General features: G+C 31.5%; 2 protein-coding genes across 2 annotated transcripts; one reads left to right on the top strand and one right to left on the bottom strand.

Annotated features, from left to right (window-relative positions):
• Positions 1-233: 233 nt before the first annotated feature.
• Positions 234-2,115, bottom strand: LOC134718265 (uncharacterized). The gene is made up of 2 exons (XM_063580759.1): positions 1,921-2,115; positions 234-1,631 (listed from the first exon to the last, which is right to left on the bottom strand). Exons 1-2 carry the CDS (start codon positions 2,113-2,115, stop codon positions 234-236), a joined length of 1,593 nt encoding a protein of 530 aa, XP_063436829.1.
• A 3,137-nt stretch (positions 2,116-5,252) lies between these two features.
• Positions 5,253-17,652, top strand: LOC134719138 (deoxyuridine 5'-triphosphate nucleotidohydrolase-like). Its single transcript, XM_063582114.1, has 6 exons — positions 5,253-5,502; positions 9,470-9,561; positions 10,095-10,139; positions 10,675-10,749; positions 13,808-13,878; positions 14,618-17,652. The coding sequence occupies exons 1-6, from the start codon at positions 5,363-5,365 to the stop codon at positions 14,672-14,674; spliced, it is 480 nt and encodes a 159-aa protein (XP_063438184.1). The 5' UTR covers positions 5,253-5,362; the 3' UTR covers positions 14,675-17,652.
• The last annotated feature ends 317 nt before the right edge of the window (positions 17,653-17,969 follow it).

Consider the following 17,969-nt stretch of genomic DNA (forward strand, 5'->3'; position numbering starts at 1 on the left):
GTCAATGATGAGTCTTTAGTACTAGTATACGAAACGCGCGTCTGGCGAAAACACACGATTTCAATCCTGCTGCCTTTATGATGAGTTAATTTGCCACAAAAAGAATATTTAAGTTTAAAACGAGTAAGTCTATTATTAGTGAAATAACAAATGATTAAACGAAAGCTAATGATTTTGTGTAATTCATTTTAATATGTACACATGTTGTTCCAAAATTCGCCATTAAGGCATCTCTATTCAACTTCACATACACGCACTTTTCCAGTAGAATAAAATGTCAATAGAAACTTGTTACTGTCATCTTTAAATCGCATTACCCACGGTAGATCAGTCATTGTGCTGTCTATATCGGATAAAGGAATTATTCGGACAAGTTCTCCAGCAGAGGTTAGTTGATGAATGTTTTTAGATTCTCGCCCAACAGCGTAAATATTACCATCATAGTCAATAGCCTGGCTATACGTATATTCTAAAGATTTACCATTGTAATCGAAACATTTTTCCGTAGTCGATTCTTGTCTGATAGAATTAGTACCATTCGTATAGATGTACTTAGTTGACTGGTTACAAGTGACAAATGGTGTATTTGCACCCGTGGTACAACATCTAAGTTTCGCACCGGTTTTAGAGTTCAACCACGAAATAGTGTTATTTTGAGCGGTAACATATTCATCTCCCACAAAACACAATCCCCATACATTAACATCAACGGTCAGTGTCCTCAGTAATGTCATTGTCTCAACATTAATTTCAAAGATCTTGTGTGGGTATGACGAAACAGCAACGGTTTCATCATTCACTTTAGTAATGTCAGTGGGGCTATCTTGAACATTTAGTTCTTTCTTCTTTTGTCCGTTTGAGTCATGACTAACTATCGTTTTACAACTATAGTCTGTTATAACTATATAATCATTAAAAAATATACCACTTATATTTGGTCCACTGATATTTATTGTAAATACAACTTTAAATTTTCCTGTGAGAAAATTTGTTGTCTTTATTCCGGAGATTGAAGGTCTTCGTTCGTTCAGATTAACACTTCCAAGAGAGTCTACTTTTTCAATAACATCTGTAACTTTGATTTTTACTGATAGATCTCGTATTTCACGCACTGATTTTGACAAATCCTCCTCAAACTGTGGTAGTTTACAAAATATATCTTCCATCGTAATCAAACATTGTAACTCCGATCCGTGAAATAAACAAGCCTCAAAAATATTCTTCCAGTTATCAATAGTGCTCTTAAGTGTGGATATTACTATAGCTTCATCGTTCAGTTTTATGACGTTAGATTTCTGTGTGCTCCTAACTTCGTCTTTTAAATGTTGTTCAAGTTTATCTAAATGTTTATTTAACTTTTTCCGCACATTACTTATTTCTTTCTGAATAGCTTCTGTTTCTTTTTCAAATGCTGATATGTTTTCTTTGCGATTTTGAAGAACTTTACATAAGTGATCGCTTTTGTCTTTCAATTTATTCTTAAGATTATGTGCCTTTGTAGAATCTTTTACACCGCATACAGCTTTATCTATGGTAACGACTTGTGCACACTTTCTATGATGGACCGTAGCGCAAACTGTGCAACACGGCTTTGTATGGTCTTTACAGTATATCTTAATCCTCTCGTCTGGCTGTTCTTCACAATTGAAAAGTGATAGATCCAAAAAGATTTAAGGTAGAATTATCAGCATTTATATCTTTGATAGGAACAATTTTGTGGTTTCGCGTTATTTTGTATTGTTTGTGATGAAACTCACAGTTTTCGCAATATGCCTCCTCACATATCGTGCAAAATGAAGATGCATTCTGAGATAAATTACTATCTATCATCGACACTATCAAATGATTCGAAGGTAACTGTCTAGCCCATGTTTTTGGGGATTCAACATTGTCAACAACTGAAACAAGACGTCTACATACAGGACATTTGAACCCTGTTGGTTTCTCCTCGTTATCAGTCGAATTGATATAAGTGTGAATACATGCCTCGCAGAACGTATGAAGACAGGGCAAATATTTAGGATCTTTGAAAGTCTCAAGGCAAATAGAGCATGTTAATAAATCATCGAAGTTTTCTTTTAGAGAATCCGTCTGCATAACCGCCGGAGTCGCCATATTGTGTATTATCAAACTTCCCTGTTCAAAGTCGAACGATATGAAGTCTATTTTAAGATATACTTTAAAACAATTTTTAGATCACGGTATCCACAACTTTAACGATGGATGGAACAATGTGGAACAGTTGGAAAGGGAAATAAAATAAATAAACGACACTAAAACAAACGAAAATAAAGGCTTCCGTTATTCGCTCACCTCATGAAATTCATCAGTGGAGAGCCAATCGTGTTTTTAATGTATTTGTTCTTATAATCATCGGTTTTCCCCTTGATATAACCTCAGGATATATAGACAATAACTGTTTAGTGTCTTTAAATATCAGCTGTATTTGTACGAGGCTAGGAAACAAGGTGTATGCGAGCTTTTAGCGAGCTACTACACCTGTTTCGAGCCGAGTACAAATACAGCTGATATTTAAAGACACTAAACAGTTATTGTCTTTATCCTGCAATTAATTCTGTAAATTGTTTGTGTTTTGAAAAACACAAAAAACTTACATATTTAGCATTTATTTTCGATTTGTAATCCCTTGAGGCCCGCGTAGTAATATCAAAATCACACATTACGCTAAAGATGGATTCGCAAAAAAAGAATCTCGAATGGTCAATAATAAAACATCGCTCAAGGTGAATAAATATCTATTTTAACATAACAAACTAATTTCAACAGTAAAAATTAAAAACAAAACATTGTCCAATTTGAAACAGAAGTGTACGAGTTGTCCTACGCTTCAGACTTGACTTTCACTAAACATGCATGCTGAAATTGACATGGCTGATTTTGTAACACAATCATACACATTCAAGTTTTGAAATCGACAATTGTCATCGTCATTGGAATGCAAGTGGAATACACATTCTGAGGTCACACAGGTTCAAACAATACTCAGTCCGGCAGTGGGCGGAGCTTAGAAGCGATATCTGTATAGTATACAGATACAGCATAGCGATATCTGTAGGGCTGTATCTGTATAGTAGGACACCCAATTGCAGGATAAAACAAGATATTCTAAAATGATCTGATGATATATCATTTTAAAGATTTATATCACAAGTAAATTGTAATAGAAAATGATATAAAACATGAAAAATACAAAAGAATAAATTGAAAGACTCTTGACAGAAAATTATAGCAATTAAATATACCAGCTTTCGTAAAGATGATTTTTGTTACATTATCAAGCATGTTTATGAGTTTGTAGATAAAACAAATTATGTGTGAAATCTTGGAGCCTACAAGAGCGCCGTTATTCATATCATATATAATGGCCTTACAAGGAATCATTTTAAACTTCCTGTGCATGGATAAATTCTTTGTCCAATACTTGAAATATTTTAGGCATTCATGGTATCATTCCCAGAGTACTGTGTGATAAAATCTGGTTTCCAATACATATCATACTATTATCATACAAGGAATCATTCTAAGTTTATTGTGCACGGATGGATTTTGTTAAAAGACATATTATAGTATAGGCATTCAATGTATCATTTGATAGATCATACTTTGGTAAGGGAAAATCCAAATTCCCCAATAATGATTTGAATCAAAGATCAAAATAGAATTAATACACTCGATCTGTTTATCATCTTTGAAATGTTCAATCGGACTTTGGTTTGGAATACATCGATCTCCGCAGTCTTAGTTGTAATTACATAAAATACTAATATATAACTGTCGTCACCTTTTGTATACTATTCATTTAAGGTGCACATTGACTCCACTGCCTGTGGTAAATAATTAATCTTCGTCTACTTTGAATTTTAGAATAATACCAGCTATAGAGTGGTACGTTTGGTTTTTAATTTTGATAAAAGATCGTTGTAGTCAAATCAGAATAGATTATGATATAGATAGATATATTTAAAAGATGTGGTGTGGGTCTCAATGACACTCTCCATCCCAAGTAATCATCCGGAATATTTTCATTTATCTGTGACAATTTGTAATGACTTTTGTTATTTATCATGTGTCGACCCGGTAAGGTGTTAACTAGAAATCTATTCATAAAAGAACCCCACTGGAAATAAGTTTCAATAATTGTTGGGTTATCCTAATGTAGGCTGCAATGATAAGCTAGTCTATATAATTCACTATTTGTAATCTATATAAATTAAAAAGTTATCAAAATATCATGACAATTTCCATAATTTTATTTTTCAAATTATAATTTTTAGTGAACATGTAAATCATTTTAGTGTCTTTAACTATTTATATCTAGTGATTTATCTGTATTTCAAATTCATCCCTTTTATGTGTATACTGAGTTACTTTAATTCAAAGTAAATAGTATCAGCACATCAATGATAAACTTGCGGGAGCATATCATTACATTAGAAAAATCTTCCAAAAAAAGAATAAAGATTAATGGCATGAAATATATAAAGAATCAAAAATACTAGCATGATAAAATTTAACGAAAAACAGAAAAATAGTAAAAACTTATAAAAACCATCAAAAATGGCATGAAATGTTTAAAAATATACAAAATGGAAGAAGCTTCTTCTTCTTCTTCTGTTTGTATTGCCTTCCTTTAAGGAACACCAAGAATATCTTGTCATGAATGTTATGTACACTATCTACATATCTCCAATTCTCCTCACAGAATGTTTTATATATACACATGCATATACACGACCCACTTTTCCACTTTTATCAATTAATTTTATCTATTTATCATATCAAAAATAATTAATTTAAATTGTCTTTAGTGGAATTTTATAAAGTTAACGTTAGATTTTAAAGACTACATTGCCAATATCTTCAGCAATCAGATTTATAGAGTCACTGTTCATATACATATATCACTACCACGTTGTTTATTGGGCACTTTTGTTGTCTTTTCTAGCAGTTTCAGTCTCATTAAATATAGTTGATGACATAACACACTTGATAACTTTGTAATAGTATTTGTTGATCCACACTAAAATATTTGCTAAAATTTGTACAGTCTAAAATTAGCAGAAGAATCGCATCTTTGTTTCCAAACATCCCAACTAGACCCCCAAAGAAAGCATGGAATTCTGTTACATTGCTCAACACTATAAAAACCAGGCGAAAAAAGGGAAACGAGGATACAAAACAAATGACCAATCACAGGCCGAGAGAGCATTCGGCATGTTCAGACTTTATCATATTTCACCATTGTTAAACCCGAGTGAGTCCGATTTACATTGTAAGAGCGGGAAATAATTGCGGAAAGGCAGCTGTGAAGCAAGAAAAGAGTCTACTGCCTAACAATCTAATGGGTGTAGAATCGGAACCTGCGAGCAAGAAGCCAAAAATGCCCCTTGACAATGTTGTTTTAAGATTTGCTAAATTGACAGCCAATGCTCTCTGTCCGACTAGAGGTTCTAAGTTAGCTGCTGGATATGATTTGTACAGGTATAATTGAAGAAGTAAAACGCGCCTTTAATTTTCGCTGACCTTTACTATTTTTCATATCTTCAGCCATCTAAAAGTATAATGGATCGATGATCATGTCCATAGTTGAATCGGTCGAGAAACGCGATTGTTTTAACTGGGGAAGGCGGAGATATAATTGGCAGCTTTTTGGCATTATTTTATCCAAAAATAAATGAAAACCTTTTAAACATGGGTATTAACACCGGAGTTTGAAATCCTTGCAATAAGGGTGTAAAAATATGCCAAACTCCACTATCACAGTAGAGCTTCTCTTGCTTCTCTACTGTGGTAGTCGAGTTTGGCATATTTTTACACCGTTATTGCTAGGATTTCAAACTCCTGTGGTATTAAGAAACCACTCAGGCCTAAATTAAAATATTGTTTGTTTGCTGTCAGCCGACCGACCAAAAAAAATCGCCGCGACCCAAATAATTTTATTGACGTTTTTGAAAACATTTTTTTTTTATTCCGGAATTTTGCCTGTTGCGGTTTAGAATCGAGTGCTGATTTCCGTGTTACATGCGATTTTGATTTCCGGTAGTCTTTGCAGTGTGTATCAGGCTATTTGATAAAACTACATCTTTTTATCACTTCGTGCATTTCCGCAAGTTCCAGTGATTGTTACTAGAAAACGTACATCAACCTAAGTTTCGCCGGCAATATAAGTTTATTACTTCATTTAAACGTGTTAAAAGTTGCCTCCAGTAAATGTTTAATCCATTAATTGCATTAAAAACGTCATTATCCTTTCCAAATAACCAGATAACTTATCAAACATCGTTTATTTTTGTAAATTTTCTTGCAATAGTCCGCCATTGACCGATTTATATACTACGGATCTGAACCGGACCAGCTATGACAGAAATCCGTACTTTTACAATAATTACTACGGACGCACGGATGGAACAGCTGACAGAAAAATATTGATCCCAAAGGGGAAAATTACGTATTCCACACGCATTAAGTGACTTTTGGTTTCATCTAATTGATTGGTGTATATAATTCCCTATTTTTGTTATGGATTGTTTCAAACTATTGATTAAAGTTGCTTAACTTTGAGACTATTTTACTACATGTATCAATATCAATATATTTTGGCCCAGCTTAATAACTTTTATATTTTTTTTATGAGAAACACAGAATTTCATACACAAGATAGTTCTGAATTAAATTGTAATTGATATATTATAATTTCTATTTTAAAAAATATTTTTTTTAGTGCTAGATATTAAATATTTAGTTGGTAGTTTCTCACAAGAACCTTAGTAAAACTTAAACAACTTTTAATATGAAATGTTACTTTAATTGTATACTCAGATATGTACATATGACCCTTTATATTTTAGTAAAATCCAAACATTGTAGCGCACCGCGCGAATAAGCAGTTCTCTTTCAAATCTCACCACTTCTCCCTATCAGTTTCAAAAAGAGAATTCACCTCCCCCATATAATTCTCAAGTAGTATGAGCCCTGTGGCGGTAGTGCATTGAAATGTTTCGAAGGTATTACAAGTTTAATATTAATTTACAAATAGAACAACATGACACGTGCAGTTGTATTACTAAGCCAGAAAGCACACTACAGAGGGTGATTAAGGATTAAAAAGTGCATATATAATAGCAGTGAATATATCTAGCAGAACACAATAGAGAAAAAAAAAAGAGCAGATATACACATATAAAAGAATATATAAGAGGTGAAGGTTATAGCAAGTGACACATAAATGCATGCATATGCAGAGATAAAAGATGAACGCGGCTCCCTTCATTCATACTATTACATTGTATATAAACATCCAAAATATTTTTCCAGAAAAAAAATAAAATAATTTACCTACCTACCTACCCACAGAAAAAATTCTGGGTAGGAAAATGGCAAACAATCAATATTTTAATTTAGGCCTCAGAAAGGAACTTATGTTGAGAATATATTTAGGAGATAAATGTATTATATTTTAAGCTCCATCGGCATCAATTGGGGATTTGATGGTCGCAAATTAAGTTTACTGGCGACGCGTTAGCAGAGACAGTAAACAGGTATTTGCGACCATCAAATCCCAAATTGATGCCGTCGGAGCTTAAAATATAATATTGTTATCTTCATTCTAATGAAACTGACAGAAAACAACGTTTAAACATGTATTTAAAATCTGTCACATGCCGTCTGCGCTTGCGCGTACATCCCATAGCATCAATACAATTGATGCTGTGTAAGAAAGTGACGTTATCCAATTAAAATGAACGTTACAAACGTTGTTGCATTAGAATAACATACATGTATTAACATTATATGTCAATTGTGGGTTATACGTCAATTGAGGTATAATCCACCAATTAGGTGAAACTACAACACCCCTTCAGGCGAAATCTTCCATATTATCGATTCGAGTTGTCTTCCATCCGTTACTTCTGAATCAAAACTCGTCAAGAAAAATTAACTTGTTTTGTCGATAAAGTCGTATTATATTAAAAATGATCACAATTTAAACCGAGGAATGTGTACTGAAAGGAGTCGTGACCACTGACCCAAAGGAAATTAAATATTTAAAGAGTTAGGACAGTGGTTCCTCCTAGAATTAACTTAGGAAAATAGGCGATAAGGTACAAAGTGAAATAAATACCTTCTCTCACTCTTAGTCTCGGTGACTGCTGTGGAAAGTAAACTTGGAATTGATAGTATAAAAAAAAATATATTAGCCTAAGTACACTGTTCATTCACTTGTATATGGGATTGGCTATTTTGTAACTATTCAGATTACGCAAATTACATTTTACATGTGCAGTGGAATTAGTTTTGAAAATAATATTATCCAGCTACATGTACACATGTGTCAATAAAATCAATGGCAATCATATTTTCTCAGAGCAATCTGTTCTTTGATTTTAACTTATGTATATTAATTCTGCTTTTGTCAAGAAATTATAATTGATAAACATGCATAGATGCCAACCATTACGATTTTTGTGTAGTTTTTCCGATTTTGCGATAAAAACTACGCTATTACGGTCAAAGTCGAATAGTTACGGATTACCAATCATCGCCGTTCAATTTTGTAAAACACGGATTTTTATCATAACTTTTCCGTCCTGGTCCGGTATTTAGAAAACGCAAATGTAATGCTTCCGGTTTCTCGGGAGTTGTCAACCTATTGTTGAGTAACTAACTGACTTCCGAAGAGGCAAACTTGCATTTATGAAGTAGCTTTCCCCCTTTCTCTACTTCTCCTTGACAAAACGAAAATGTACGAGTCGAGAACATCTGAACAATAAATGAATGGAATACATACTACAGACAACATGTTAAACTACAAATTTCGTACACATCACTTTGCAACCACTTGTCAGTAACTTTTATTGGTAAATGCACGTTTATGAATGATTACTGAAAACTTTTCAAAAATACGGAAAATTTGATAGTTTGTTACTGATTGTGTCAAAAGGGGGTTGGCATCTATGAACATGATAAACAAATTAAGATCACTGTTATTTTAAATACACAGCACCTAAACTGTCTACAACCAGATGCAAACACAAATTTTGGAGTGTTGTTTTATACTTTATGTATGGACAACACCTCCTTACAAGGTATGGTCGATGAGGCGGTATGAGTGACATGTCTTATAGATGTCATGGAAATGTGGCCATCGCGTCTCAAAAATATTGGCATATTATACCATAAGATCTAATCAGCTGATTCCGATGCAGAAAACAATACAATACAACACACAACAATCTTTATTCTTACTTAGACAGCTACCCAACAAATAAACAAGACATTTCAAGGTCTTAAACTTTATTTCTATTAAAAGTCTTGAACTTTATCAAATTTAAAGATTAATCAGCATATTAATTTTTCCCAGTGGGCAGTGAGCTCAAAATAGATTAAGGTAAACTTATCTATTGTTAAAAAGTTAAAAAATCTTGTCTATGTAAATTATTCTTTTCAGTGCCTATGATTATAAGATTCCATCTAAAGGGAAAGTTTGTGCAATGACAGACATACAGATAGCACTTCCAGAAGGCTGCTATGGTCGTGTCGGTAAGTTTTAACATGTAACAGCAATTTCAAACACTTTACTTCGTTTGTTTATCTGTTTTGTAAAAAAAATCTCTGCTTCCGATAAATTGGAGTCTTTTAGCAATGTAACATCTTTCTGTTTGCTCATAGTTTCAATTCAATGTTTAAATTTTCATTTATAAGGCCTAAATTAATATATTGTTTGTTTCCCCAATCCCGACCCTGCCAAGCCAGGTGTTGGTAGGTAGGTAGGGAAAAAATTTTATTTTTCCAAAAAGCTTGAACAATAATATCGTACAATCCGGCAAGCCAGGAAATTGGAAATGAATAAAATAATATTTGACTTAGTTTTGACAATATAATTTTATAAGTAGCACTGTTTTTGCAGGGTCGGTCGGGATGGGGAAACAAACAATATTTTATTTTAGGCCTAACTACTATGCTTCCCATCAAGGAATTACACATGTACATGCAATTCATATTTTAAAGAAAAAATTGACTGATTAAACCAATGAAGCTGCTCTCAAATTGAACATTTTGATTTCATTTTTCAGCACCAAGATCTGGTCTTGCTGCCAAGCATTTTATTGATGTCGGAGGTAGGTTTGATTGCAATATTTTAATGAAGTCAATCTTGTATAGTGTTTTCATCTGAACTGGTGGGTTGTTGATGATGAGTGCCAATGCGACAACTCTCCATCTAAGTCACAATTTGTAAAAGTATGGCTTCAACATGGAGTCTTGACTCACAGCATAAATGACTTGATTAAACCATTCCAACACAAAGACTAATCTATATGAAAACAAAAACACTTGTAAACCACATCAACAAATGAAAACCACTAAACATCAGGTTCCTGTTTAATAAGAATATGCGAACAAATGCAGCTAGTTATAATAGGTGCCAACCATAGGCAATAGTAAAACATCACACACACTAAAAGAAAATAACAAAAACAAATGACCATACACTGAACAAGTAAATAGGATATTTTGACAATGCTGAAAAGAAAAGGTCAAAATCTTGTAACCAAAAGGTTGTTCTCCGACGTTTCTGTCAAAAAATGGTAAATTCTAATTATTTTTTTTATTAAACTCGGAAACAATGTTTATCATTATGTTGTTTACTTTCAGCTGGAGTGATTGACCAGGATTATCGTGGTAATGTCGGAGTTATCATGTTTAATTTTGGAGAACAGGAATTTGTTGGTAAGGGTGATAACATATAAATTATAAATTAACATTTAAAAAAAAAAATGATATCATTTAAACCATTTTTAGTGGAAGAAGACGTGAAGTCTTCTGAAGACTTAAGGGGCCGACCCTTGGCATTGAGTCTCTGTATGCCGCATTCGTTTCTGTGTATTACAATTTCAAAACAACTTAGATTCCTGACACCGATTTTTACACATGATTAGGCATCTGAATCATTTAATTTGTAAATTATGATTGTAAAACAATCACTATCGTAAATATGACCCTTTTATTAATGTAAATTACTAGATTTCATCTCATCCACATGAACGTTATTTGTTTACTTGTAACAGGATGTTTTAACTGTAGATATTTGTATTACGCATGCGTGAATTTGGTATCGGGACAACTCGCCCTGTTTACAAGTTCGCCCTTGAAGTTACGAATTTGCAATCCTGAAGACAAGAAGATTTTGTTTTTATATAAATAAAAAGGATATATAAAGTGTTGTCTTTATTCATGGTTTTCTTTTGTCATGTGAATTAGATGCCCTTCGTAACATACAAGTGAACCTCCCGTTTAGGAGCAAAAACTCCCGTGTATGAAATTTTTCAGACTCCATATTTGAACATTTACTACTGTACGGGTGTAATTGACACCTGTGTTAAATTTTACCTGAACATCAAAGAAGATGTATAATTATATGGCTTCACTTGACAACTTGGGTGTCAAACATACTGGTAATCAACGATGTTTACCTCCGGCTAACTGCCGTTGTGTTATCAAAACGATGTGTATTGGGAATATTGAAATACTTTTTTGTTACTTCCCTTTGTTTTATCCTGTTTTCAGTTATTTTGCTTTTAAAAATGTAAATTGTAAAAAGACTAAAAATGATTAATATTTTAATCAAATAATCATAAAAGGATGTTGATTAAATGAATTTAAATGATTTTGGACAAATAAAAAAAATAAAATTTGTAAATTATTTTAGCAATCTAGACCTCCTTTCAAGGATTAAATTGAAGTTTATATAATAAATTTGTTTACATTTGATCAGATTTCAACATACAATATGTGCAACTAGACTAATAAAAGGTCTAGTAGTTAGATCCTAGTAAAATTTTGAAATTTAAATTTGTAAATGTTAGTAAATAGCAAGACATTTTACACTGTTTTTAAGTTTTTTTAAGCTTTCTACAAATATGACTTTCATAATGCTTAAAATCCATGCAGTACTAGTGTTAGTGTATGTTATTTTTTTAATTAATTTACGATGTTGCAAATATACATGTGGAGCTTATTTCTTTCTTATTTGTCTATACATTTACAAATGATAAGGAGATGGAGACACGAACAAAAATATATACAGATAAGATATATAAATATAATGATTCATTTGCAAGCAGTGAACAATCATTTGTCAAAAACAAAATAAAACAAAACAAGAAACAGATTCTTCTTATTATTTTATTTAATTCAAATAGAGAGGCAATAAGGGAACTTTAAACATTACAATTTGATGGAAATTTGATGAAAAAACACAATTTCTACATCATTTGGTTACATTAACGACAAAATTTATGTCGATAAAAAAACATGATGTTTTGACCATTCAGTACTTAATAGATGCATAGTTCTTGGGGAAAAGTTTCATCAAATAATATGAATATAAATGACTTTTTTTGTGCTCATTTTTTTCAGTGGGTTGTGATGATCTTCCAGTTAGGTTACCCTCATTTGGAGTGTTGTTCCCAACTTGTTAAAGATCAATCTTTGTGCATAATTCAAAATTGGAAATTTCAACAAGCATCTAATATTCTTAATCTGGAAAATAAACCCTGGTCTGCTAGCTTCATGTATATTTTTTCTACCGATTTAATATATAACTAGAATCATGCAAACAGACTTAAGGAAAAGGCATGTAAGTTCATCATACAAATATGACACTTTTTCTAGACAATCCAGATCTTGCAAAATACGTCGCTAAAAATTGTAACCTTTAAAATTGTTGTTGTGCAGTAAAAACCCATATGGAAACTTTCAAAAGTTATGTAACAAGTCTTACTATTTTTATGCTCCATTTATGGGCAATATGTGTTCTGTCCGTCCGTCCTGCTTCTGGTTATAAAGTTTATGGTCGAGGTAGTTTTTGATGAAGTTGAAATCCAATCAACTTGAAACTTAGTACACATGTGTTCCTCTTGATATGATCTTCTTAATTACTGCCAAATTAAAGATTTTACCTAATTTTCATAGTCAACTGAACATAGAAAATGATTGTACGGATGGGAAATCCATGTACTTATGACCTTTTCTTGTTTGAAGAAAAAAAATACATTTTAACGATAATGGAACAAAGCAGCCTGGGTAAGTGGGGGCTGCTTTTATGGTAATTCAAGTTACCTTTTATTCACCTTCTTCCACTTCAGAGCTATCAGCTCTTTGATTTATAACACAAAAGAGAGATATTCATGCATAGATACCAACAATTGCAATTTTACCTTGATTTTTCCAATTTTGTGATCAAAACTATGCTATTACTGTCAAAGTTGAAAAGTTAGATTCGCAATCATCACCATTCAATTTTGTAAAACACAGACTTTTATCATTACTTTTCCGTCCTTGTCCAATGTTTAGAAAACGCCAATGTAATATTTCGGGTTTCTCAGGAGTTATCGACCTATTGGTGGTTAACTAACTGACTTCTGAAGAGGCAAACTTGCATTTTATGAAGTAGCTTTCCCCCCTTTCTCTACTTCTCCTTGACAAAATAAAAATATGTACGAGAACATCTGAACAATTAATGAATGGAATACATACTACAGATAACATGTTCGTGCGCATCACTTTGCAACCTTTTGTCACTAATTTTTGTAGGTAAATGCAGGTTTTTGAATGATTACTGAAAACTTTTCAAAAATACAGAAAATTTGATAGTTTGTTACTTATTGTGTCAAAAGGGGGTTAGTATCAACTGTTTTTCTCCTTAAATTTCAAAAGCTTAATTCAACTTCAATGAATATGAAACTATATATTCGATTGATATAGTGTTTTATATTTTCAATTTCAGTAAATAAAGGTGACAGAATTGCTCAGCTGATATGTGAAAGAATTTATATTCCTGAATTAGAAGAATGTGAGGTAAAAAACAAGTTTTATTTTATTATTTTTATGGAACTGTTTTAAAATAGTGACAGCTTTATAAGGTTATTCGTACAAGTGAGAGATTTAGCTAGGTACAGGTTCAATCCACCATGTTTACCAAGTCAGGAAACTAGATGTTTGAGGTTTTGTCATTTTATAAAGGACTTCACGTTTGGAATTTTACTTTGTAGTTCAGTATTTTTGTTATTTTCTTTTTTATTAGACAGCAAAAGAATTCAGAAAAGTTCCAACTGCTGGCATACAGATTTATTTTCTTAACAATGTGTTATCCATTAAATAGAATACACAGGACAAGGGCTAGTTTAATTTATTGTTATATTGATCTGCAGACCAAAAAGTTCCGATTTTCAGAAAGAAAGAAAAATAAAGACAGAGAAAACTAAAAAAAAATTAATTTAATTTTAATTCAATTAGTCTTTGGAAAAATTAAGAAATTGACAGTTATCCTTTGATGATGTGGTGTACTCGAGCAAAGTTGACTTTAGATATTATATTAGGTATTTTTTGACATATAGCTCTTCAACGGATGGTACTTGTACATCCTCGGATTTCAAATATTTGGCTTTGAGTGTTCCTGATGATGGTAAATCCAGAAAAAGCACTTTGGACGCAAGAAATTATTAAACATGTCAATTTTTTAAAAGCAGTACTGTGGTTACTGTTAGGTAATTGTAGATGTGTTAAATTGTTAACTTCTGGAAATCTTATTTTACAGAACTTGAATGCAACTGAAAGAGGAGATGGAGGATTTGGTTCAACAGGAACCAATTAAAAGGGGCATGGTGATTATGGTCAACCAATTGGATCTTGTAACTGTGTCAGGTGACAGGCTCAAGACACTTTTCGAATGGTTAAAACCATGGATATTAAATATCTATAATTTGTCCACTTCTATGTTTTCATTTCAGTTCTGTGTATGTTGAAAACATGTATGTTGTCTAATATTCATGAATTGCTTTGTAAATTTCATATAATTGTGTGTGCTGGTGAATGCTTGTGTAAATGAATCATCATCTGAATGTGAATTAAAATGTTCGAGTAAATGAGTCGTTACTGTGAATGCTTGTGAAGATGAATCAGATAATTTTGTATACATGTACATTTGTGTAAATGAATCATTATATGAATCGAATAATTGGGTTTTGTTTTGTCATTTAGACCTCATCGCAATTAAAATCATGTAGCAATACAAATCCTATGTCTTTCAAAAGAATTACAAGTGTTCAAAATGTTCGAGCTGTTTCATTTAAATTAAAATGTTATTAGAGATGTTTCATTTAAATAAAATGTGAGCTCGAGCAAATTTTTATCTTGGTCTGTGCAAAAAAACAAAAAACAAGTCCTTTTGATACTAAAAGAAAAATAAAAAGTAATAGTATTAACTTTAAATTTTACCAATAATATAATTTTGATAAATATCTTCTGCAACAAGATTCACAAAGATGTAGTAAAAGAAGCTGATCTAAATTTAAAGGTATTAGATTTAAGTTGCTTATTTGACAAAAGTTTAGTAATATTATTAGCCTTTAATTGTGTTGAGCAATATTGTTGACTGTTTCTATGCACTAATGTGTTCAAATGTTTTTAGTGCTATTTGTATTCTACCTCGTGTAAGAATTTTGTTGCTTTGTTATATTATGTTTGTAAGGTCCTGTAAGCTACCAGGTTTTCTTTGAAATGTTCTCGTATAGCAAATCTTAGCTGCTGAAAAGTTGTGAATCAGTGATTCAAAGCGTGAAAATCACAATGCCAAATTAAGGGCATACGATACAGTTTTGATCCTGTATTTACAAGTTCATAAAAATTTGCAGATAGGCTATTTTTTACCTGATTAAATCAAATATGTAATAAAAATTATACCTTTATGTGCTACTTTTTGAGTAAAATGATGTCGAAATTTTGTATATTTGCTCGAAACTCAGATTTGTGGCCGTAATTTCTTTTTCGAAAGAAATACATAACTTTTTTGTTATAAAAGATAAAAACAAATTGTTTTTTGTTAAATAATCGGTAATTTCTGTATTTTATAAATATCTTTAAAAAATATGCAATTTTTTATTCAGAAATGACTCATATTTATCAAATGTTCATGAATTGAGTAAAAAAAGTAATTTATTACTGCATGTTTATTACAATTAAAAAAAACTTTTTAGTAATCACTAGACTTGCCACAATGGCAAATTTTGTTGACATGAAATTCTCCTTCAACAAGCATTTACATATTTTTCATGACTTTATAAAATTTTGACTTTATTTCAATTGACTTTAATTTGAAAATTCACATGTATTTTACATGAAAAAAAAGCTTTATCAGTCTAAATTCACTTAAGTGAAATACTTCTCTCATAGACCTTATGTAAAAGAAAAATCTTCCTACCTACCCTTTTTTCCAAAGATGTAATACGACACACATATTATTTTATTTGGCATAAATGTTGTGAAAGGCTGTTTAAAGGGCATAAAAAAAGAATAACTGAAGTTTACAGGACCTTAAGATACCACCGACTTGTGTTCAATCTGTAAATAGTATTATTGCAATTGTAGTATGATTAGTTATGGTACCAGTTTTGTATATTTTGTTATGGAGTACCAGTTTTGTTGATTGGTGAGGGCTGTATAGCCAGTCAATGTCGTTTAAAAAGGTAGATTATATAGTTATGGGTACCAGAATTGTAGTTAATTCCCTAATAAAGAGTACTAGTAATGGCATTCTATAAACTCTGGTTAAGGTTGTACCAATATTTTAAGTAAAAGTACTGTACCAGTAATTTAGAATCTCTGATTAAGGATGTACCATTATTTTTAATAAGGGTTCAAATTATGAAGCATGTTCATTTATTGAGAGAGGAGAAAGTCCTTAAATTTTACAGTATATTTGGAAGCATACTTGTTATACTGTATATCAAAATTAAAGTATCTTTCTTGTGTTAAAAAGTGTTCGAAGATATTCTCAGCGGTCAAAAATGTCTTGAGTGTTCAAATCTAAATGTGTTCAAAGATTGTTTTGTTTTTATTTAACAAAGATATCTGACATATTTTTTTTCTATCGTATTTGTTAAAATACCCCCCACATTAACTTGTTTTAATACACAGTTGTCTTGATAATAAATAGCAAAGAATTCTGTTCAAACTCTGGTACTAGGGGCATTTTGAAATTAAAAAGTTGTACAATTATAAATACAATACTTAGTTCAACTTGTTGATGAATGATATTCCAATTTTGTATTATCTGCTATTTCATTTTAGAGAAATATTACTTCTCAACTGAACAACTTTTAATTGCAAGGGTATTAGAATTGAGTTTAAAAAATGTATAATAAAAAAAAAGAGTCACTTTATGTCCAGGATTACTCGTGATAATGTCAAGAATTACTCAAGTGATTATGTCAAGGGTTACTCTTGTGATGTTGACGGTTATTACATTCCATCAATGCATTATTTTACTGCATCAACTTTTATATTGTAGGAAAACTGAGCTGAAATTTAGCAGTTGTATAAGTTTTCCTAATGTATGCATTAATTTTTTTTCAACTTCAGCCTAAATTCATAGATGTAAACTAACTATTGCGAATATAAAGAACAAAACTAGAATTTGTTTTCACAGATGTAAAAACAAATTTTGAATTTAAAGAACAAATCTAGAATTCCTTTTATGAAAAGGTTTATGAACAAAACAAATTCATTTTTTTTTATGTTTTGAAAGGACTTTGAAAAAGTTATTACATTTTTAATAAAATGTTCAGTAGTTCACTAGTTGTTTTTCTTTGTTCTTCTCTTGATATGATGTTGATAAACAAGACAAAGGTTTGCTATTTTCTAGTGCAGGGGCTTTAACAATGCATTAATGTGTGATTTTCAATGATATTTGGTATGCATATGAATTAGCATTGGCATAGGCTACTTACTTCAATGCATGGAGGTTACTTGACCCCTACCCTTCAGTCATGGCTGTTTAACTTAATGTTTTAACTATTTTATAGGTTGAAGTTTGTAATTATTTGAACCACTAATCATAGGTATATGATTTTTGTCCCCAGCACAAGCTTTTGCTGAAGACATAGAAATAC

The sequence above is a fragment of the Mytilus trossulus genome, chromosome 5 (assembly GCF_036588685.1).
Source record: "Mytilus trossulus isolate FHL-02 chromosome 5, PNRI_Mtr1.1.1.hap1, whole genome shotgun sequence".
Classification (NCBI taxonomy): Eukaryota; Metazoa; Mollusca; class Bivalvia; order Mytilida; family Mytilidae; genus Mytilus; species Mytilus trossulus.